The sequence below is a fragment of the Patagioenas fasciata genome, chromosome 6 (assembly GCF_037038585.1).
Source record: "Patagioenas fasciata isolate bPatFas1 chromosome 6, bPatFas1.hap1, whole genome shotgun sequence".
Lineage (NCBI taxonomy): Eukaryota > Metazoa > Chordata > Aves > Columbiformes > Columbidae > Patagioenas > Patagioenas fasciata.
The window spans coordinates 10,973,368-10,995,709 of NC_092525.1; the positions used below are offsets into that span (position 1 = coordinate 10,973,368).

General features: G+C 51.9%; 1 protein-coding gene across 2 annotated transcripts in view; it reads left to right on the top strand.

Annotated features, from left to right (window-relative positions):
* The first annotated feature begins 7,591 nt into the window (after positions 1-7,591).
* The window catches only part of ZSWIM5 (zinc finger SWIM-type containing 5), a 98,070-nt gene continuing 83,319 nt past the window's right edge, over positions 7,592-22,342 (top strand). The window contains exon 1 of one of the 2 annotated variants that reach the window (XM_065841649.2): positions 7,592-8,280. In XM_065841649.2, coding sequence (XP_065697721.1) covers positions 7,614-8,280 — 667 coding nt within the window. In that variant the 5' untranslated portion in view covers positions 7,592-7,613. Of the gene's footprint in view, positions 8,281-11,606; positions 11,653-22,342 lie in introns of those variants that run through there. The other variant, XM_071809918.1, reaches the window with a different exon arrangement.

Sequence of the window (22,342 nt, forward strand, 5' to 3'; positions counted from 1 at the left end):
GGAACGAGGGCTGCAGAGCTTGCCCCCAGTTTTGGCCAACTTGCTGATGTCCCTGGTGAGTAGGTCCAGATTCACCTTGCTGTACCATTGCTCAGGAAGATGGGACAGAGCAGAGAAAAAGCCACAGAAATGAGCCAGCCCCAGTGACTCGTGTACCAGTGCATGGCCACCAGTGCTGGAAGCTGGTGAAGATGAGTCTGTGGAGGTGTGTTAGATATTGGCCTCATTCATCCCCATCTCCCTTCCCAGCATCACATCACCAGCCCTGGCTGGGCACGAGGCCACCAGCAGGACAGAGCCCAGTCCCTGGGTTTTCAAAGCCCCATTGTTTGGCACACCCTGTCTTTGGTCTGCTGGCAGGAGGAGAGCAGAGTCACCCAAAGCAGTCCCCAGGGGCAAAGGGTGCAGGCATCTCTCTGGCTTTTGGGTGAAGGTACATTCAACATATTCGCCTCTCCTGTTGCTTCCCCCATAACTTCTCCCTCCAAAGGCCTCCAAGACTCTCCCAGGATTTGCTGCCCTGCAGCAGATCCATCCCAGCTCCTTCCCTCCTTCCTGGTGGGTCCAGAGAGGGAGGTAGATCCAGAGATCCAGCCCCATGGGACATCAAGGCTCTCACCCCAGCACAGGTGCTCTCAGTGCCACCGTGGCACAGCTTTGCTTGGCTTCACCTCCTCTCTCTGTCCACCCAGCACGGTCCAGCCACCGCCACACAAGAACAAAATGGCCATTTCTCTGTGCTGCGTGTTTCCAGCCCCTGCCTTTGCTTATCGTCAATGGATGATGGCACAGAGGGAACAGTTTGCTTCTGCTATTCATGGTTTTGATCTGGGGGTTGAAAGGAGCCCAGTGTGAACAGGCAAAGCCCAATCAGCACCCCAGGAGAGACACATCTCGCCAGCCCGACACACGTGGATTTGCAGCATGGAGCAGATGCCCAAGGCATCACAGCACAGCACTGAGCCACCATGTCCTGCTCTTGCGTTGGGTGGCTTCAAGAACCACAGGCTTGTGCTGGGACTGCTGGTACCTCTACCAAAGCTGCTACTGGCTCCTACGCATGGAACGACGTGTGAGGGCACTCTGTTGTGGAGGAGAGCTGGGATGAGTGGGCTGTTAAAGAGGTCAGTGTGGGGCAACCTTCTCCTTGTCCTACTGCACCCCAACCGACCCACGCCGGGGGCAGCACCGACCTCATGAGTGGGTCTTCACGTAGGATCTCCATGCTGCTGAGAGCTGAGGTACATGAGCATCCATCATGGGGGTTATTCCTGACCTGGTGGGGCAGCTGAAGGAAGAGGACAAACACATGGAGCAGCCTTTGAGAGAGCACTGTTCACACCTACCGAAAAGACACTGATTCTGAGCTCAGGTGGGCAGCTTCCTCCTGTAAGAGCCCTGCTAAGGCCATAAAAGACAAGCTGAGTTAATGATGTTTGTTGGTTTTTACTATGGAAGAGGTCCCAGGCTGGAGCCTTATGGACTTTTTTTCCCCTCCCCATCATGGATGTGCCTGTGGAAATGGTTTTGGAATTGAAACGGATGGCGAGGAATGACCCAGACTAGATGCTCCATGTTCTGAACTCCAGCTTCAGCCACCTGCTGCTGAGCGTGGCCTGGGATGCGGCAGTGATGACAGTGACAGTCTCCGTGGCACCTGAGGGACCACTGCTCGGTGGGGCTGGCACAATGGTGTGGGTGGCTGTAAAGATCAGCAGCACCAGGCATGAGGACAAATATTATACATTTATCGTTACTTGTTTTCTCTCTCTTTCCCCTAGACACCCAATCAATCAGCACACAGTAATAAAGCCACACAACCAATTAGCATCCAGTGATGTGGCCAACCAGCCAATCAGCCCTGCGGCACTGTAGTTTCCCAGCCAATCAGCCAATCAGCATTGTAATCTCTCAGCCAATCAGCCAAGTGGCATTGTAATCTCCCAGCCAATCAGCCAAGCGGCACTGTAATCTCCCAGCCAACCAATCAAGCGGCATTGTAATCTCCCAGCCAATCAGTCATGCAGCATTGTAGCCTCCTAGCCAATCAGCTGTGCCTTGTGCACCCATTGCCAGTGTTGGGGACAGGCAGGGCTGCCCACCCCCTGGTTTCATGAGCTCCACCGCTCCCTAGTTCCAGCATTAATTATGCTCCATCGCTAAGATTTTGTAGCTCCTTGTTGTAGCTCCAGATTTGTCCAGCTTTCAGCCTCTTGTGTGTTGTTTCTTAGCTTGCAGAATCTGTGTTTTATCTACTCCCCGCTACAGATCTTTTTCTTTTTTTTTCCCTGAAAACATGAAGTTGGCTCAGTGTGTTGTTTTGCACTGGTTTAATTTCTCCCTCCTTCCCTAGAAGACCATTCCTCACCCAGACTTATCTGCATTTTAATTACCATTTGCTAAGTGTGTTAAATGCAGAGGGTATAAGGCTGGAAGGACACAAAGGGGTTATTGTGTAACCTACTGTTGGTTCTCTGCCCATGGAAGAGGACCAGGGTCCTGGGTGACAGAGGGATGAGGGACGAGCCCCAGCCCTGCCCTGACTCCAGCTTCCCAGCTGCCCAGACCTGCAACCCGCTTGCATCTCCAAAGTGGGGGCAGACCTGATGCAAAAGGCTAACGGGCGTGTGTTGTTTACGCCTCACTTTGCCATCATTTATATTCATGCTCTTGTAGCCTGAAAAATGATTCCCCAGTTATTTTAGCATCTCTAATTAAGAGGAGGGAGGTTCAGTGGCTGAGAGGGGGGCAATCGTTCTGCTGAGCTCAGCGCCGTGGCAGCCAGGCTGGCCGGGATGGATGCCGCTCTGTGGCATGGAGCTGAGCAACTTTCTGGAGCTCTCTGTGCTTTTAGAGTCTGCGCTGGGGAGCGAAGAGACAACTGTTTCTCCTGGAAGCCAAAGGTCTTCTCTCCGTAGCTGCTCCATGCTTAATTGCTGGCCTGCACAGCAAATGCGTTTGCTGGAAGGGTGCAGAAATCCCTGCGGCAAGGCGGAGGCTCAGCACTTTGCTAATCTTACGGGGGCTGTGGGAAGGCAGCCCTGGCAAGCCAGAGATGTGATGGTGTGTGGGAGAGAGGGAACAGCAGCTCCTGACATCTGTAACTCTCTGGTTGTGTGCGATGGGGAGTCTGGGTCTGCCCGATGCCATCCTGACACCTGGTACCCAAGCGCCTCGCTCCATTTTAATCCATTTCTTGCTGCCGGCCCACAACATCTCCTTGTTCCGCCTGCCCCTCTGCTGCTGGGTGTCTCCTCCCCAGCTGTATGAAGGAGCTTCCCAACTTCCCACAGACCCCATTCCCACAGTGGGGTTGCCAGCTCCCCCCACTCACACCCCCCAACATCCTGCTGGGGTCCTCCAGGACCCCCAACCCTGCCAGGTGCAAACTCCCACACCTGTGGTGCACGGCAGGTGTTGTGTTGGGGGGTGCCCTGGGCAGGGCATGGCACGGTGCTGGGTGCAGGCACCCTGGGTCAAACATGGCCTGAGGTTTTTCTCAGGGATTGCTGTTCCCCTTGGCAATAGACAAAGGTCAGAGAAGCTGCAGCAGCCTAAGCATCCACTGCTTTAAACTTGCACATCTTTGAGCAGATACAGGGACATACAGACAAGCAGAGTTGTTGCTGTGTCAAAGTGGGGGTGACAGCAGCCATCCTGCACCTGATCTTTGAATTCAGCCCGTGCTTGGAGAGGGGAGATGGTACCTTCTATCCCTGCATTTCTCTTTTGAATATACAGGCAATTGCAGTTACAGCAGAAGGAGGTCTCTGAGATTGTTAGTTTGGGAAAGTTTCATAAAAAACTGGCTGGCTAGCGAAAAGTAACTTTCTTAGAGTCCCTGCTGAAAGAGGAGCACAGCAATAACTCAGCATTAATGAGTTAGTGGAGAATACATGGGGGATTTGAACAGCTTGATGGCAAAAAGCTCCAGCTCAAGCTTATACAGTGTTGGAGACCTTACTATGCACTGGAGAATCTGAAAATGCGGCTCAACTCCACAGTCAACCAGGCCAGTGTCTGTCTCCCCTTGCTTGCAAGGCCAGATATTTCATAAAGCAATGCTCTCTGTCTCTTCCTGGATGTCAGATCCACAGGAATAAATATCCCAGGCAACGGATCCCTCTGCTTCTGAGTGCATTAAGGCAGGGGAGCTGCAGGCTGTGTTACTCCCTGTGTCCTTTCCCTCTGCCTCTGCTCTGAACAGCACCGGCAGCACGGGAAAGGCAGAACCTACCACACTCCCAATGAGTGCCTGGGGCTGGTGGCTGTAGCAGGGAGCTTGGCTCTGATAAACGTGGCTTTGGCTGTGTTGGAGCAGCAAATCCTCTGGGTGGCTGGAGCAGGAGCTTGGTGGTCACCTGGTTAATTTGCCCTAAAGCTTCTGCTGCTCTTATGTATCTTCCTCTGTCGTCAGAGGTCTTCCTCGGTGTCAGTGGGTCTTGCAAAGCTCTGCTGTCATCTCTGCAAGGCTCAGCCAGCGTTACCCATGTTAGTGAGGGCACAGGTTCAGGGTCAAAGCAATGTCAGAGGCATGAGAGCATCCAAGGGAGGGGAAGATGCCCAGGGAAAAGCAGTCTTTCTGCTGGCTGTGGGGTTTGGGCATGGTGGGGAGAGGAGAGCAGCTACACGAAGGTGTGCAGGTGGCATCCCCTTGGGCTGAGACATAGCACCTACCTGCACTTACCTTGTCTGCCACAAAACAAAGCACAGGTGCCAGGAAACCTGCAGAGAACATCTCAGCAACATCCTTTTCCTCTTTCTTTGTTGTAGCTCTTGAATTTAGCTTCTAGCAAGAGGAAAGCAGATTTCTTCCCCTACAACACCTGCACCAACTGGACTGCTGACTGAGCTGCCCCCCAGAGAATTTCCCACAATATTGTATTGCACTGCTGCCTATCTGCAGTGTAGAGCCCTGCGGGATCCAGCCCTTTTGGTCAGTAAATTTCCTAGCCAGGGACTCAAAAGAAAATGCTTTTCTGGGGCCAGGATGAATAATCAGCCCTTTGTGAATAACACCAGCGCTCAGACCAGAATGGCTGGAGTCAGTGGGTCCGAACACAGGCAGATCCCAACCAAACAGACTCAAAGCCAGGAGGGGAACCGGGCCTGCCAGTGGTGGAAGCTCAGCAAATGGCCGGGCTTAGGGAAGCGTGAGGTGAATTATTGATGTACCTGGTTCCAGGCTCTGAATGAGCAGCATCAGGGGCTGGGCGGGAGGCTGCCATTTCACATCCTTCCCCGGGGAGAAGAGGTCTGTCCGTGTTCTCTGGGAGGAGGAGTGCTCCCCCCTTGTGAAATCCGAGGTGGTAATGAAAGGGACAGTGAGAAACAGGGAGCAACAAATGTTCAGATGAAGAGGGAGAAGAAAAATAGATTGATTTGTCTTTGAAATAACATGCTAAACCCCCGGAGACAGGCTGGCCAGCCGCTACACCGACCTTGCTTTGATTTGAGTCTGGATTATATGTTTTATGCAATGAAAAGTCAGCTTGTTGGGAATGAATAACATCCCTGCTCAAGCTGAAGTCTAAAATCCTCTTTATTGGCACCGTCTGGGGACGATGTAAGTAAGGACACTCAAGGTTGTCACTAGGTGAGCTCTGCAGAGACTGGTGACAGAGGGACCAGGCAAGCTGAGGTGCTGTGTCCCTGCCTGAGCAGAGCCGGTGGGTGCAGGCAGACACAGGTGCCACCAGAAACTCCTGGGCAGTTTGGCTGCTGTAACACCAGAGCCTGCAGCCTCCATCATCATCAGAGCTCAAGATGCTGCTGGAGTGGTTTCTGGCAGAAAGACGTGCTCTACCTTGGGGCAGGAGGGTGCGTTGGGATGGACTCTTGAGGTCCCTCTGTGCACAGGGAGGGCCAGGGCTGAACAAAGCCCTTCTCATCCAGCCAGGTCCTGCCACAGCAAACGGGGGTAATGGGCAAAATGCTGTGCTTGCAAGTGCTCTGTGTTGCAACCATCACTTACGGAGAGCAAAATATCCTTCAGGGTTAAAGAAACGGGGATGTGATTGCTGGGGAAAACAAAAACAAATCTGTGTGTAGGTGCTGCGGTGACAGGGTGGCCAAGTCCTACCACCGGTTAGTGCTGATTGTCTTGAACAAGACCAGCAGCAGCAAGAAACACCTCAGCCTTCAAGGAAAACCTCTTCCTGACCTTCATTGATTAGCAAATGGCTTATGCTCTAAAATGGAGATCTATCATTGCAGTAGGTCTGCCTGCTCCCATTACCTGCCTGAGATCTGATTCCTTCCCTTCGAGTCCTTTGAAGGAGACCTTAGGCTTGGAGGTACCTCATGGTATAGCAAAAGTGCATTATTATTTCCTGTTCCCTAATTGCATCACCCTGTTATTCCAGGAAATGTACTCCTGCTCTGTCAGTAAGAGTAAATAGGAGATCTCTGCAACAAGGGAGTAACCAGGAGTGCTCTAGATGTGACTGAACTGCAGATAGGAAGGAACTGGGTTTAAATTCTCAAAGCACTGACAAAAACAGAGTAAGAAACCTGAACTCTGAGATCAGTGAGCTCTGCTCTTCCTCAGAGGTTTGTCACTTGAAATTAGGCAGGACAAAACAACGGGAATATATTTCTGGGGAAAATCCTGCGATAGTGTCCTGCTGGATATGGCAGCAAAGTGACCAGCCCTGGCAGGGCAGCAGTGCTCTCTCCATCAGCCCCACGCCGTGCTGGTCCCAGGGCTGCTGCCATCACCCTTCACTGAAGCGGAGGCTGGTGAGGAGTTGGCTCCCTGGATTTTGGGGTGCTGACTCAGGCAATATGTGCTCAAGGACCCCACTTTAATGCAAAGCCAGCTAAGAGCAGAGCAGAGCTGCCTGGCAGTCAGCACTGCTTGCATTTCTTCATCTCCTCTGCCAAAGGCCAAGTGTGACAACAGACCAAGGATGGTCTGCTCCCAAGGATGCTGCAGTGACGTGTGGGCTGAGCATCTTCACTACAGAGCTTTAAAAGGAAAAGCAAACCCTGATGCCCACTGAAGGCTGTGCTACCTGGCGTAAATCCGAAGGTGATTTGTGGGTTAGACCGTGTGTTAGGTTTGTGGGTTAGATCGGGCGCTGAGGCCGGGCGCCGCAGGTCCCAGACTTGCAGCAGGTCCTGGGTTCCCGCCGGCCGCCTCCGGGGCAGCGGTGCCATGTCCAGCCCTGCCGTGCCCCTTCTCTGCTTCTGACTCGGCACAGGCTTCTTGCACTCGGCTGCCCCGGCACCCCCTCGCCCTCCAGCGCCGTTGGGACCGGCAGCCGCGGGGCTTTTCTCCTGCGCGTCCTCCGGGCATGGGGACACAGCGTCCCCCGTGTCCGTGTCCGCCACCCCCGCCTGGAGACACAGCACGGAGGGCAGCTGGGCGGTGACCCGGGGCCACCCCCTCCCCGCCCCGCGGTGCCGGCCCCCGGCGCCCCGGCAGGTGCCGGTCGGAGCAGGGGTCCGGCGGCCGCCGGGGGCGGGCAGGGGGCAGCGGAGCGTCCCGCCCCGGCAGGGGCCGGCTCCCGGCTGGCGGGACCACCCCCTCCAGTCTCCACCCCCGGTCCCCCCCCGCCTCTCCTCCTCCCCGACTCTCCTCCCCTCGCCCGGCTCAGTCGGTCGCAGCCATGGCGGAGGGAGGAGAAGGAGAGGAGCTGCTCCGCCCGCCGCTGCCCGCCGGCGCCCCGGGCCCCAAGCGCTTGTGCTCCCGGGCCTGCCCGGCGGGGGGCACCGGGGCCGCTCACCCTCGTTCCGGCGCCGCGGGGGCCGGCGCGGGGCCGGGCGCGGGAGCCAGCGGGGCCCCTCCGGCGCTGCCCGGCTGCTGCCCCGCGGCGGCGGCAGGGACGGCGGGGGCGGCGGGGACGGCGGCGGCGGGGCCGGGTGGCGGCGGCGGGGCGGGCAGCCTGCTGCAGCCCGAGTCGCTGCTGGACGCGGCGGCCAAGCGGGTGGCGGGGAGCTGGGCCTTCGAGCGGGTGGAGGGCCGCTTCCAGCGCATCCCCGAGCCCGTCCAGCGCCGCATCGTCTACTGGAGCTTCCCCCGCAGCGAGCGGCAGATCTGCATGTACTCCAGCTTCCAGCCCGGCCGCGCCGCCGCCGCATCCCCCGCCAGCGCCGCCGCGGGGGGACCCGCCGCCGCTGCCCCCGCCCCAGCCGGCGAGGAGAGCCCCGCCGCCGGCCCGCCGCAGCCCGCCGCCCCCGCCGCCGCCCCCGCCGCGCCGCAGGGCGAGGGGCTGCCCTTCCGCCGCGGCATCCGCCTGCTGGAGACCGGCGCGGTGGACAACGTGCTGCAAGTCGGTGAGTGCCGCGACGGGGCCCCGGGGGCTTCTGTGTCGTCCCCCCCCGCCTCCCCGCCCCATCCGCTCCGAACACTTCAGCCTTTTGTCTGGCGCGGTTGTGGTTTGACAGGAAAATCCTGCCCCGGGGGCAAGGATCGCCTTGTGTCCCTCTGGGAAGATGCTGGCTTTGGGTTTGGGGGGTGGGAGGGCTGGGGGTGCCCCCCTCCTTCGGTGAGGTGTGTGTGCCCAGTTGTCACCGGCAGCAGCCCGCGGCGTGGACGCCGTCCCTCCAGCCCGAGTGGGAAAATAAAGCCAGCCCGCCCCTAAAGCGCCCGTCGGGGATTTGTATGGAGAGCACGCAGCCCTGCCGGCCTCCCCCACTTCGCCCCCCCGCCCCGCAGTGTGAGTCCCTCTCACCCCTGAGCACCCACACCCGCGCTCCCACGGGTGTCCTGGCCCTTCCACCGGGAGATGGGTTTATAAACATAATGCATCTCTCCAGCAGCTCTGAGCGTTTGCCTTTGTCTTCTCCAACAGGGTCTCTTCCCCCCTAGGGAAAGCTATAAAGGGGCATCTACTCCCCGCTTTTCCCTTCCCAGCCCCCTGCGTGGGTTCCTTTAGTGGGACTGGTGGGTGGAAGATGAAGGGAAGGTTTGGGGTGGCGCGTTGGGTGGGCTGGCGGGTACCACCGGCAGCCCGGTGCGATGCGCTTTTTGGGGACGGATGCGCGGCCTTCTCCCTCCTGTTTGGTGATGAAGGGGCCGTGGGAATGGGGATGGGAATAATGGCATCGTGTTTTCTCTCCATGGACAGGTGGCTTTTGTGTGCACTGGCGGAGAGGAAATGTTGTTCCTCTTCCCATGTCCTTCTAGTACTTGTCCACATCCAAAATCCACCTTATATCTGTATATATTTAAAGAGACACAAATTGTGGTGTTTTACATAAAATAATCCGCTCCTGGTTGTTATTGGAAGTGATTGAAATGCGCGTTGCCATTAAAATGACATTAGGCTGGAATTTGTTTTGCAAATGCAAAATGTAAATTCATTTTGTGCCAGGCTATGGCGTGAATGAGTGAAGGGAGGGTGGTTTTTGTTGTAAGAAAGGGTGAGTTCAGCCGTGTTTATTTAAAGAGCCCTCCTTCCTTTTGGGGAAGAAACAGCTTTAAAAAAAATCCCATTTGGTACAGTTTACATTCAGAAGAGCATTATCAAAACATTTTCCATTTGAGACGTGAAAATAGGAGACAGCAGAAGAATTCTCCTTCCACCTCTGAGGATACGCAGTGAAAATTCCTGAAGCACAAAAGGTTTCTTTTCTGAGCATACGATTATACCCTTTTTTTTTTTTTTTTGGTGAATTAATGTTTTCTAAGGGCTGCGTTAAGATGATTAATTATTCAAAGTCTGTTTAAAATACTTTGAAACTTAAAACCAAATAATTTTTTTTAGAAGGAGAGGAGTAGCTCCGCAGGAACTTTAAAATTAGGAGGAGGGGGGAAATAATAGGTTACTGTGGGCAGTGCTTCACTGATCTACCCACCGAGGTGTGGATGCAGTGGGCAGCTGGTGTGGGAGTGGGAGATGGAGGTAACGGTTGCCTAAAACCAGGGCTGGTTCTGTACAAAGGAATTTTATTTTTTAATGAGTTTTGTTAATTAATTTATCTCTGAGATGTGGCTCTGAAGAGGTTTTAGCCGGTGCAGTGAAGGATCTGGGTGAGCGCTGCGGTTGGCGTTGTGCGGGATGCGCTTGTCCCATCCCAAAGCGACGTCCAGCGCTGGCATCCAGCATCACGCGCTCCCTGCGCCTCCCGCTGCCGCTTTGGGCGAGACGAAGGACAGGGAGGATGGTCGCAGCTCTTGCGTTTCATATCCCCTGACGAGTCTAAACCGTCTCCCCAGCTTTGAAATCGGAGCTCACGCCCATTGTCCTCCGAACCGTCAGCTTTTTAGATGAAGCAGCATGTTCTGGAAGCGCTCGCCACAAAGTCGGCGGGTGATTTATCGCATTTCTGCAGCTCAGAAGGGGTGTGCGGGATGCTCGCCGGGGGAGTTTGCCTTTGGGGCGGGGGTTTGGGTCTCGCTGTAGTGTGGCTCCTCTGCGGGTGGGTGATGTGGGGTCAGACACCTCTGTGTCTGTCCCTGGAGCAGCCCTGTCACAGCAACCCCGAGCCAGAGGAGGAAGATTTACGTCAAACAAAAGGCTGTGAAGGGCTGCGTGTTTATCCGGGGCGGACGGGAGGCATAGCTGAGATGTCCTCCGCCAACTTTCCACATCCATCCTGCGGATGCTGCTGGAAGGTGAGGTGGAAGAGCTCCCGCCACCGGAGACACCAACACTTTGTGGCTGCGTGCGTGTGTTTGCAGTTAAGATGGGCACTTTGTTGTTGGCTTAAATGGAAAAAACTCAAACCCCAACCCTGGCTTAGTTGATGCTCACCAGCGCTAAATCTAATCTGCTGTTCCCCTCTAAAGATCTCTTTAAAGGACACCGCCAGCTCCCGGCGTCGTGACCTGGAGTTTGCACAGTTGAGATTTACTGTTAATAAAGATCAGATGTTGGTGCAGCCGCGTCTCTGAGTCAGACCTGCGAGAAAATAAGAATCGTACAGATGTAAAATTCCTTCTCCCTGTGGTTGGAAAAATCTCTTTGAAAAACTGAGAGCCAAAATCCAGGAGGAATGGCCTTCTGGAGATAGAAGGCGGTGTGGAAGGGTGAGGGTTGTGCTCGTGGGGACAAAGCGCTTTGGGCTTCAGCTCTGGAGCTCCCCAGCTTTTTATACAGCGGGCAAGTCAAAAAAACCCCATATATGCCACATTATCAACCAATAATTCCTTCATGCTTAGTAAAACTTAAATGAGGCTTAAACCCTGATCTCACTGGAGTCATTAAATTGATTTTTTTTTTTTCTGCTCAAAGAAAGATCTTGGATGTTGAACACAGGCATCTTTGTCTTCTTAAAAACTGCTTTATTATTATGTGTACAGATCCTGTCTTTGTGTGTGTGTGGTGTGTGGGTTTTTTTTCTCTTTTAATTTTTAGACAAATGACAAAAGCATGCAGGAAAGGAATGCAGAAATGCCAGGCTTAATATAAAGCATGCAACTGCACTGCATGCCGGGAATCCTAAAGGATACAAAACCTTTAACGACGGCGGTTAATTTTTAACAAGTTCACTCGCATAAATATTTATGAACAGAAGTTTTTACACCATTATCTCTTGGGTTTTTGGAGAGAGAAAAGACCTTTGGTGGATTTTGACAGTAGGCTGTGATCCGGCAGAACAAATCCATGTTTCTCGCCTTCGCTCCCCAGCTCGGTATAATATGGTTTGGCCTTGAGTCGTCGCGGCTGTCGATGGGTGGGCGAGTGTCCATGGCAATTTTAGGTGGGAATTCTCCCTTTTCCCCCCCCCTGAAGCATCGAGCTTTGTGTTGTTCTTTGTGTTGTAACCAACCACTTAGGAACCTATACGGTGTGTGCAGCCTGTGGCTCCTTACCCACAGATAAGCCTTTGTGCCCTGATGGGGAGGTATGCGGTCCAGCCATAAGTACATAGGCAGAATTTACTTTTGCTGTTAGAGTAACAATGAAGCAGGGATTTAAAACGCGCTGGCTTTGTAAACACTTGCAGGGAGCCTGTTTTTTTCAAGCCTGCAATTAATCTGGACTATTTTATCTGATGCTTTGCAGGCAGTCCTGGGGACCGTCCCATGGTTAAACTGGATGTCCAGGGGTGGGGGATTTTCTGACCCTGCTTCAGCAGCCTTGCACCTGAGCAGAGGTTAAGCTAGACCTGATACCTGTAAAGAATACCTGTAAATGCCTTTGGCGCTTTAATTGGAAGAGTTGTGATTTGGAAGCTTTTTGTTACACTGTGGTTTTCAGCTCCTCTTGGTGTGTGTTTGTGATGCCTGTTGAAATGCAGCTTCGGAGGTAAAAATACTGATGGGTTCCTGTGCTCTTTAACGTGGTAGAAACTAATTTTTTTTCCTAAAACTACTTTTAGGTTTTAGTTTTGTTTCTGAAAAGCGCTCACTTTTAGGCGAGCATTCCCCCGTGACGCGCTACGGGGCAGAGTCTAAATTTGTATCCAGTTGTTTTTAAAACTCTATACGGTGTGCTGCGTTATAGAGCTGTTTATTTTGGGGAAAACACTTTGATGGGCCTCTCCAGGGCTGGTTGTGGCTGCTTTTGTTTTGTGTAAAGATCAGGAACGTCCTGAGTCTGAGTTTAAGGCTGTATCCAGTGGGAGCAGGTTTGGAGGGAACACCATAGGTCATGAAACGTATGCTTATTCATGTTGAACCTGGTGTCCCACGTCAGGGCGCTGCCAAAGGAGTTTACATTTCCTGTATCCTCTTAGTTTTTGGGTGGGGTTGTTGTTGTACAACATGTTTCCAATTTGCTAATTAATTTTCACTCTGTTTTTCTTTAGGGGTAGATTACTTTATCCTGCCATGAATATTAAAATGCTTGAAACCACATGAACGGGGCTGGCAGAGGTTCATTAGCCCTATCAGGATGGAAACTGTTGAACATTTTAAACATACGTTCAGCCCTTTACATTTCTAATTATTCTTTTCTGAACGTATATAGTTAAAAGGAAGGAATTTAGGCATTAAAACTGTTTATTGCTGCACTCTCATAGGTGAGATATTTCTTGAGCATGTTCTGTATTAGAGAAACTGGGATTGGAGATGATGGAAACCACCAGAGTTTCTTGCTGGTCGTGCAGGGAGAGCTGGGAAGACTTTGACAGCTGGAATTATAACTTTCTTTATTTTTTTAGCAGATTTATTATTAGCCTTTGAGTCTTCTTTTTTTTAAGAGTATAAACAGACCTTCTGAAGCTGGGATGTCTTTTTAACTGGGTGGTTAATTGCTTGAGGCAAAATGATGCTTAAAGAGGCTGGAGACCTGAAGAATAAAGCATAAGAACTTAAATATTGAGTTTTGGCTTCAAGAATAAATAAGTTTGAAGTGTCTTTCAGGAAGTGGGACAAGTCCTGGGCTCTGGCTTGAGCAGGCACTAGGAGTTTGTTCTCAGCTTGCTTGTGCTCTTAGGAAGCTTAGCCCAGGTGAGACACTGGCGTTCTCCGCTTCCCACCTGAGTCATTTACAGCAGATCTTAATGTTCCCACATCTAGAGGGAATCTTTAGGAAATACTTAACTGTGCTAAAACTGCAGTAACATAAACCACATGTGTCTGCGTGCTTTGTTTCTGGAGCTTTGTGCGAGGGAATGTGCTTTGCTGTTATTTGATGCTCGCTTTGATGTTAGATGCTTTATGATTAGTCCCTCTAACCTCAGATAGGACTTTTGGAAAACTTAAATGAGCTCGTCTATCCAATAGCTCTGTAAAGTCACATTCAGCTGTCAATCATATCTTGTAGTGTGTCAGCTTTAAATTTTATTTGGAAATATATTAAAAAAAGCAATCTTGGTAGCATGAGGCTGGAAGAGAGGGTTCGTGGGTTTGTGTATTTCCTTGGTGGATGCGTGAGCCTGGCCTTGGAGATCGACCATGGCGCAGGTGGTGTGTCTTCAATGGTTTTGGGGTTACATCCTGCTCCCCTTTCCCAGCAGGAGACCTGCTCCTGTCCGGGGTTAGTGCAGGGTGGGTGAACGGCATGGCCAACATTGTGCTCATGCTTGATTCCTAGGGGTTTTGCATTTAGGTGGCACAGTTGGTTTGTGTTTAGTAGCGTGTGAGTTTTCCCTTGAGGCTGGAGTAGGTTGTGCAGGTGAGGAGCTATGCGGGAATTTTGGGAAAAGCAGCAGCTCTTTGCCTTCTCAAGGCAGCTGAGCTCTGGGGTTTTCAGTGAGAGATGAAGGCTGGTTGCTGCATGACAGTGCTTGGTGCTTAGAGCAGGAGAATATTCTTCTGGAGGTGTTCGTTCCAGGGGTCAAGGCTTTGGTTTCTGTCCTCTGGCCATGCTCTGAGGAGCAGACCTTGTGTAAGGACCTGGGCGAGGTGGTGGGCAAGGAGCCTTTGCTCCCCCATCTCTTCACCCGGCTTACTTTTTCTGGTTGGGCTGTGGGTAAGGTTTGCTGGGGACCTGGGAAGAATGGTGCTGTGGTTCTCTCTTGTCTTTGTTTAGCAGGGTTTTATTTTGGCTTTATTCTGACTTCATTTTGGAAGGAGCTGGAGGCGTGAAATAGCTGTCTTCAGGGTATTAAAATGAATTTCTAGTATGTCTTACCTTACACTTGATGCTGTCTTGAGGAGGTTATGTCACGGGGCTGTCATATTCCTCGTCTTCTGGGGATGAGAGGAGGGGAGGAAAGCGGCTCCTCTGAATAACTGGTTCCTGCATCTGCTGAGTCTTGGCTTTCTCCGGCATCAGCATCAATAGAAATCAATCTGTTTTCCAATGGAAACAGAAACCCAAAGACACCAAACCTTGGCTATGTTAATAACTGCTGTGAGACAAGTCTACCTTTTAGATGGAGCCAGTTCTGGAGCCAGGACACGCAGTGGTGGTGGGGAGCTCTCCCTGTCCCTTGGCAAAGCTACTGAAGCCCTGAAGATGCTTTCCTGCAGCCTTGGAAGAGCAGGACTGAGACCCCCTTCATTTCCAACCTGGCTTTCACAAGGGTAGGGGCTGATGTACAGACTTGACCCCCAACTTCTTGTTTGCAACAGGGCTTGGGAAGGGGCGTGGTAACATCTCACAGAGAGACGGGGGCTCGCAAAACCACTTCTTGGGGGGTGCTGGGGGAAAGCGTCTTCATGGTTTTACAATGAAATGTCCCAGGAGCAGAAATTCAGGTTTTTTTCAAAGCCATTTAATCCTGATGTTTAAATATGAATAGATTCCACTTGGTTGGTGTGGCGGGTGTGTTTTATTCAATGCTGGGGATTCACCTGTGCGTAACACCACCACATTTCTCTCCAAATGGATTTTCTAGCACCGTGTTTTAAGAGCATTTGCTTTTTTGTCTCAAGCTTACTGCTTAGGATTTTGCGCGGGATTGGGGTTAGTCCTTGTAAAATGGTACATTTGAAGTAATGCACAAATTAATAAAATCCTGGGCTTTTTACTTGTCACGTTCTAGGTGCGCGTTGCCAGGGATTTATTTTTTTTTGGCGTTTCTCACATCATTAAAAACAAAGCCACAAATGTGCTTAGGAGGCAGATCTGCTGGGATGGCAGCTCAGAATGGTTGCGTGCGGTTACGTTGTCCAGCTTCTCATCTGCCAGTGTCCTGCTGCCATTGCCCCTGGGTTCAGATGGGAGAGGGGGGGTCTGCATCCCCTTTGCGACACCCCGCTTATCGCTGGATGCCCATAACGAGCTGTCTGCACCTCCACCACCCAGCTCGTTTGACCGGGGGCCGCTAATCATCATTGAGGTTCACTCAGCGGGATGCAGCGTGTTATCAGCCTGGCTGCTGTCCTTGCACCTGGAGACGGTGCCCGTGTCCCGCAGCTGCCGGCGGGGAGGGATTCCCCGTGGGAACGCCGGGGACGCGGTGTCTGGGACTTCAACAAGGTCAGGACAGGCTGAGCCTCCCTCCGGATGCCGTCCAGTAGCCCTGGCCCCCATCCTTCAGCTGATGCCGGCATGTGGGTGACTGGTCGGGATGCCAATAATAGCCATTACTCATTATTGGTGCTATGTGGGGTGTTTTAAAGCGGTGATGGCAGGAGGCGCCACGTGCTGTGCCCTGGCTGTGGGTGTGCGGCTGCCGTGATGAAGACGAGCGCCCTGTCAGAGGGGTGGCAGAGCAACAAATGGGAGCCTGAGATAAACAAAATTTGCATTAATGAACTACAGTGGCTTTGGATGCCAAATTATAAGAAGTGTGTCTGCAGGATGAAAAATAGATGTATTTTCTGTCTTACTCGCTAGTTCTCATCTCTTTTGATTTTCTTTATCATCAGAACATTTTTAAAAATTTTTTTTAAAGCCAGTTGTGTTTATTTTGGTAACAGTTCGTTGGCTGCTTTGTGTACAGAAGCTTTCTCTTGAAAGTACTGAAACTATATTAAAAGTGCTTTTGGCTGTCATCTTTTATTTTGCTTCTCCTTCATTCTTTTCCCCAAGCTGGGTTGTTGCTGTATCAAATGCTCTGAAACTGTCTGGTAGCATTTTCCCTGCGGTGCTCTGTGTAAACTGGAAATAAAAAGGGAAGAAATTGCAGGATTTGGGTTTCTGCTCCCCCACCCCCCCCCCCCACCCCCTCGCTCTGTTTGTGTGTGTGTGTCCCATTGAAGTCTGAGCAGCTGTCTCCATCCGCACAGCCCGCCGGTGGCATGCACAGATCTGTTTCTTGTGATTAAAGGGAGAAATAATACCCCAGTGTTTGGAGGGGGGACGGGATGGGGATGGGGAGAGGGGGGCAAATGAGTGCTTGGAGAGCAGCGCTTCTCCCCTCCTGCTTGGCCCAGGGTCCTCCCTGCTCCTCCCGCATCCTTAGGGCTGTGGATGAAGCATCCCCGCACCTCCCCACGCTGTTTGTGGGGAGCTGCCCTGCTGCAGCATCTCTTTCCTGGGGTGGGCTCCTCCATCCCGCACCGGCGACCTGCAGAAGCCCCGGGGTTTTTATTCTATTCTAAGGATGTTGAAATGTTTTGGCGGCGCTGGAGCCGCTCGCTACCGGCGCACTTTGAAAAATACCCAGCAAGTGTCGAGCATCTGTCTGTGAAGGGGGAGAAAATCCCCCCCCTGTTATTATTTTCTCCCGATTGTTCTCTCTTGGTGTGGCTTTGGCTATTATGGGTTTGTAAAATAGAACTATATATAACCTTTTATCTTACAAGAAATAGGTTAAGCCATTTTTAAAGAAAGTGGTGGAGTCAGCAGTGCTGCTGAAGGAGCTGCTTTCGCATGGTTGATAGGCTGTGAAGCCGTTCAATGGACTTTGGTTTCAGAGACAATATCTGTTTAAATTAATCTTTGTCAGATACATGCCACCGCAGACAATTCAAATTCCATTTGCTTTCTGATCTCATAACAAAAAAGCACCTTACGCTGGTTCTTTTATCATAAAATTAACTTTTGTCTGTGTGTCCTGGAAACAGGGGTGGCATAAAATCTAGTTAAAAGGCTCTGTTATAGGAGGATTCTGTTTCTTTGTACAAGGCGGACTTTTTTTTCCACCCCCCCTTCTTTCCCCTGTGTGCATTTAAAAAGATGACGAGTGTTTGAGATGGATTAGGGAGGATGCCAGCAGATGGACCGATTCTGTTGTTGCTGCTGGCAACCATCTAAGCAGCCATTTTGAACAATGCTGATACCGGGGTACTGATAACACAAAGATGAGGATGGGATAAATATCCAGCTAGTCCCTTTCTCCCCGCCCGCTCCTCCTCCCTCCCTTTCACGCAGCCGCTGCAGCCCTGTTATTAGACAACCCGATTGTTTCCAGAGAAATGCTTCATCCTCTTAGCTCGGCCGGTGGACGTCTGGCATTGCTTATCGCCTTGATTGTCCCCATGGTTGGTGGAGACACTGGCGGATCCGCATGGGTCCTATGGGGAATGTGCTGTGCCGATGCTCTCTCCTCCCCTAGTAAAGCATGGGGTGTTTGGTCCTTCCCATATAAATGAAGCCAATTTCCTTCCCTCCTTGTGCACGCGTTAAGTGCCTCATTACAAAGTGTGATGGCATTTGGTGGATGGATTCTCGGGTTTCAGGAGGTGCACCGTGACCTAAACGTGTTTGGTATCTCCTTTATGCCAAAGCTATTAGTAATGGGGCTGTGATTGCAGCTTGAGGGTATCCCCTTTAGCCATGTACTGGTCTCACCTCCCCCTTCTCCCACTCTTGTTGTCTGCTGGCTCTTGGGTATCTGGGTCATGTTCATGTCCAGGACCTGCTGCTCTTGGAGCCTCTTAAGGTATGTACTCATATCTGGACTTCTGGATTTTTAGCACTGTAATCAGTGGCCTTCTATCTGCCTGTTTCCCATCTCTAGGGAAATAACCCTTTTATGGATCAAGAAACCCTAAGCAAGCTTCACCTTTTCCTAGAAAATGACAAAAAGGCTGGTTTGTGTTTGCAGGAGGGATCAGTCCAGGGTGGGGATGGGGTTGTTCTGAGAAACGTGCCGGTCTTTGCCTTGGCCTCGCTGTAGTGTGTTGTGGTCCTGAATGAGCCCGTTTACACTGCAGCATCTCTGAGACCCTAATGCCTGAGGTGATGCTGTTCCTTCTCCTGTTGTTGCTCTTTCTGCAGCTTTTTTTTCAGTTAATGCTTTATTTGGGGTTAAAAACTGTACAGATAATTTTCAAATGAATCTGTGTGTATACACTTATCTAATTATACAAAGTAGGTGAAACTTTACTGCAAAATAGCAGGTGTAAGAATTAAAAAAGGAGCTGGGTGAGCATTTTGTGTTCTCTTTTAATTTGTTCCCTGGGTCATTTACAGTTTGAGATAAATCTTATGTTGTCTTTCTCTTTTTTCCTGTTGGGAAGTCTCTTTTCCCTCTTGAGTCCTCATTAAGCCTTCATTTTTTGATCCATGAGCTATGGATTAGCCATATTTGGTCTACTCGCCAAAATAAGGGGCACCTGGCCTGGAAGTTGGACGATCAATCTGTAAACTCTAGTTCAGCGATGTCGTTGGGGTGCGTTGGGAAGTTGTTGAGGTTGACTGAGCTCTACAAAGACTTGGGCAGAGAGACTGGGGGTCTCAGGAGGTTGGGCATCTCTGGGGTCAGCTGGGATTGTTGACAGATGCTTTTAGTGCACACAGAGAGCTCTGTGGTCCCAGCCACCTCCCCTTGTGGTGGCTCCTGCTGTGTTGCTCAACCTCTTGCATTAGGAGATCCCTTCTGCTTGGAGAGGTGGTGAGTGGCATGATGAAGTGTGACTCTTCTGCCCCTTTGGCTCATGATGTGATTGGACCTTAAAAGCTCCCGCAGGTTTTGATGGAGAGGAGCGGTGACCAACATGTGACTGAGCGTGATGGTGAGCTCGGTGGCTTCTGGCGTGCTGCTTCTATTGCTTTCCACTGTGGAAAATATTACTCACCAACAGGTGCAAAGCAGGTGCTTGCGAGGGTGACCAAGAATGTGCAGTGGATTTTGGATACTTTTAAGCTGTGCCTTCTGAAATGGTGGAGAGTGGAGCTTAGTCCCGTGGCTCTTTTCCAGAGCCTCCTAGGTGACCTGGAAGTGTGTTACCTCCCTTTGTTAGTGTTCTCTCCACCTCTTACTGGTCTTGAGTTTGACTCAGTCTGCTTTAGCTTCACAGACCCCGTTGTACTACGTAAAACTCAGGTTATTTGGCTGAACCCACTCCATCAGGTGTGCTTGCTGGCAGCCACTTTTTTGAGGTTCAGGAGTGTGTGAGGTTGCTGCTTTCAGAACCAGGACATGGTACCTCACTGCTAAAACCTGCCCACAGCCCTCTGCCGTGCAAGGACAACCAACTCACCAGGTGATGGTGAAGAGCAGCGTGTGCCCTTGCTTTCTGCCGCGTTAGGGCCGAGGAGGATGAGGAGGTGATTGGTAAGGTCAGGCTGTTCACATGCAAGAGGGATGCGCTGGGTGGGAGTTACTGGTTATTTGGGAAAACGTGGTTTCTGGTGGCCTCCCGACCACATTGCTGGGGATGTGCCGAAAGAATGGGTATCTTCAGGTGCATCACTGTCTGCTTTAATCGCAGCAACACACAGTGCAAACATCCATTACCTCTAGGATTCGGCACAGTGACGTGGTTTGAAAGATGGCCTTGCTTAAGCTGGAGGTGATTTGGCAGTAATGCGTGGTGGGCTGCCCTCCCTGGGGGGCACCTGGGGGAACTGGAAGTGTGTTCCAACTGGTGTTGTGCTTGCGGGGAGAGGGGGCAGAGGGAAATTTCGCTCTGTTGCTGTTCTGTGTGTGTTGTGATAAAAATTTGCTGTAATCTAGGCCCTGGAAAATCACAAAAACTCATAAAAACTGGGCAGGATGAAGATGAATGATTAGATGTTCCTTGCCGTGGCTCAGCTCCTCAGCTTTCACTATAGAAAAGAGGGTAGGTGGTGTGGGTAATGACTTCGTGGGAATTGTCCAAATTTGGGGGTTTTGCTTGAAAGCCATAGTTTTTCAAGAAGAATGAGCTTCTGGATACCAAGGGCTCTTCCTAAAAACACTGATGCTTTGTTCTTTTGCAGTTGAGTAGTGCATGTGAAATAAGGCTTGGACAAAAAGGACCAAGCCAAATGAAGTCAGCAGAGGGAACTGGAGCTGCGTTACGCTGGAGACCTGCTCCTGGGCACACAGAGAGTTCGAGCATCGTGTGTTCCCTCTGCCGACAGCATTGTCACCCAGCACTGCTGGTGCCACCAGCACCTCTGGGGGTTTGCAGAGGGGCTTAGCAAGCACGGCTGCTCCTCACGTGGGTGTGCTGTTTTGGTGAGCATCCTGAACGGTAGATTGGTGCTTTCCGTGAGCGTTCCATGTATCTGAAAGAGGCACAAGGCAGTGGTGAGATGTTTCCTGGTTTTTGGCTTGTTTCTGGTGGCTCCTAGCTCAGCCTGGATCCTGCGGCTCGAGCGCTGTGGGAAGGACTTGATGCCCAAGAGGTTTGTTTTTTATTTTCCCCCACCCGTCCCCATCCCCACGCACTGGTCAGCCACACTAAGGTTTCCTGGACTGTGAGGTTTGATGAACCATTAACCTAAAAATGCATGGAGTAGGAAGAAAATGTTTCCAAGGCCTAAAAATCTCGCAGAGCTTCTGAAGTGGGAATGGAAGCTGTGGTTTGCCTTTCCTTGCTCCTGGCTCTGCTGCGAGCTGGCTTTGCTTTGTGGGTGCAAGAGCATGTTTGGGATGTTGCGGAGATGGGAAGGCAGCCCTCCAGGGCCGGGTCAGCCGGAGGGGCCGCCTTCCCAGCAGATGTCCTCTTGGCATGGGGCTCGACAGGTTTAAGACAGGATGTCCCTGTACTCCAGAGAGCCGAAAGCATTGAAATAAGTCACAGACTGGGAATGTCTGAATCCAGCTACGAATTCCTTGGGAAGAGGATTTGGCAATGGAAGGCAGTATCGGCGGGAGGGCTCCACGTTACCGATGCAGACGGCACCTCGCTGTCCCACGGGCTCTGTGGGTGCTGAGCCCGGCATTAATGGGGCAGTGTGGCTGCACCAGCATCTTCCCCTTTAGGGCAGTGCTGGGTCTGGCTCCAGTGCTGAATGAGACCGCCACCCTCCTTGTCCACTGCTTCTACTGTTGTTGAACGAGGGAAGAAGCAACTAACTGTAAAGGGCAGGGACTCTTCGTGATGTCAGCTGGACACAGCTGTGCAGGGCTGCAGTTAAGCCATGGCCACAATACGGTGGTGGTGCAAAGCAGGGGTCTGGTGGCCACGGGGATGCTCCAGAGGAGGATGTGATGGATGCGGCTGTGTGTGAAACTGGGAGGTGGGGTTGCCTGGGGAGGTGGGTGCCAGCACACCCAGGTGGGAGGAGGTTGTTTTTACTCCAGAGCAGGGTTGTTGCTGAACTTGGAGCCCGTCCATCACTGAGTCGCAGCAGTCCCGTTCCCAAGGGCTTTCCTATAGCTGACACTGCAGCTCAGGAAGGAGCTGACAGCAGGATCCTGACCCTGTTTTCATAAATAGTAACAGCATCTCTAAAAGCTTGGAGGGGCTGGTTGGGAACAGAGTGTCTGGGTTCCCTCGTGGTCAGCAGCAGATGCTTGGGGAGGAGATTAAGAAATGAGGCTGGAGCAGAGGGATGCTTCCCAGGTTGTGAGCAGCTTCTCCAGCCAAAGGGCTGCACTGGCCGTTGGCTGCAATGTGGATGCAGGAGATGGCTTGCGAGGGCAGCCCTGGCCTCACATATCCTGCAGTACCCGGATTATCCCCGAGTCCTCTCCCTGTGGGCAGGTGGTGGATGGCTGTCCCCTGGCAGGGACCGCCAGCACCGCTCTGGGAGGCAGCAGTGACACAGAGCTGGTGGGGCCGAAGAGACTTTTGGAGAAACCAGCACTTTTCCGCCCCCTTCGATGCCATCCTTGAGCTGTAGACTGAGGTTTGGGAGGGGGGTCCAAAGATATTAAGAACTGTAGATTAAATGGGGTGGGAGAACTATGTAATCAAAAAGTGGGATGTAGCACCAATCCCTTTTCCTTCTTC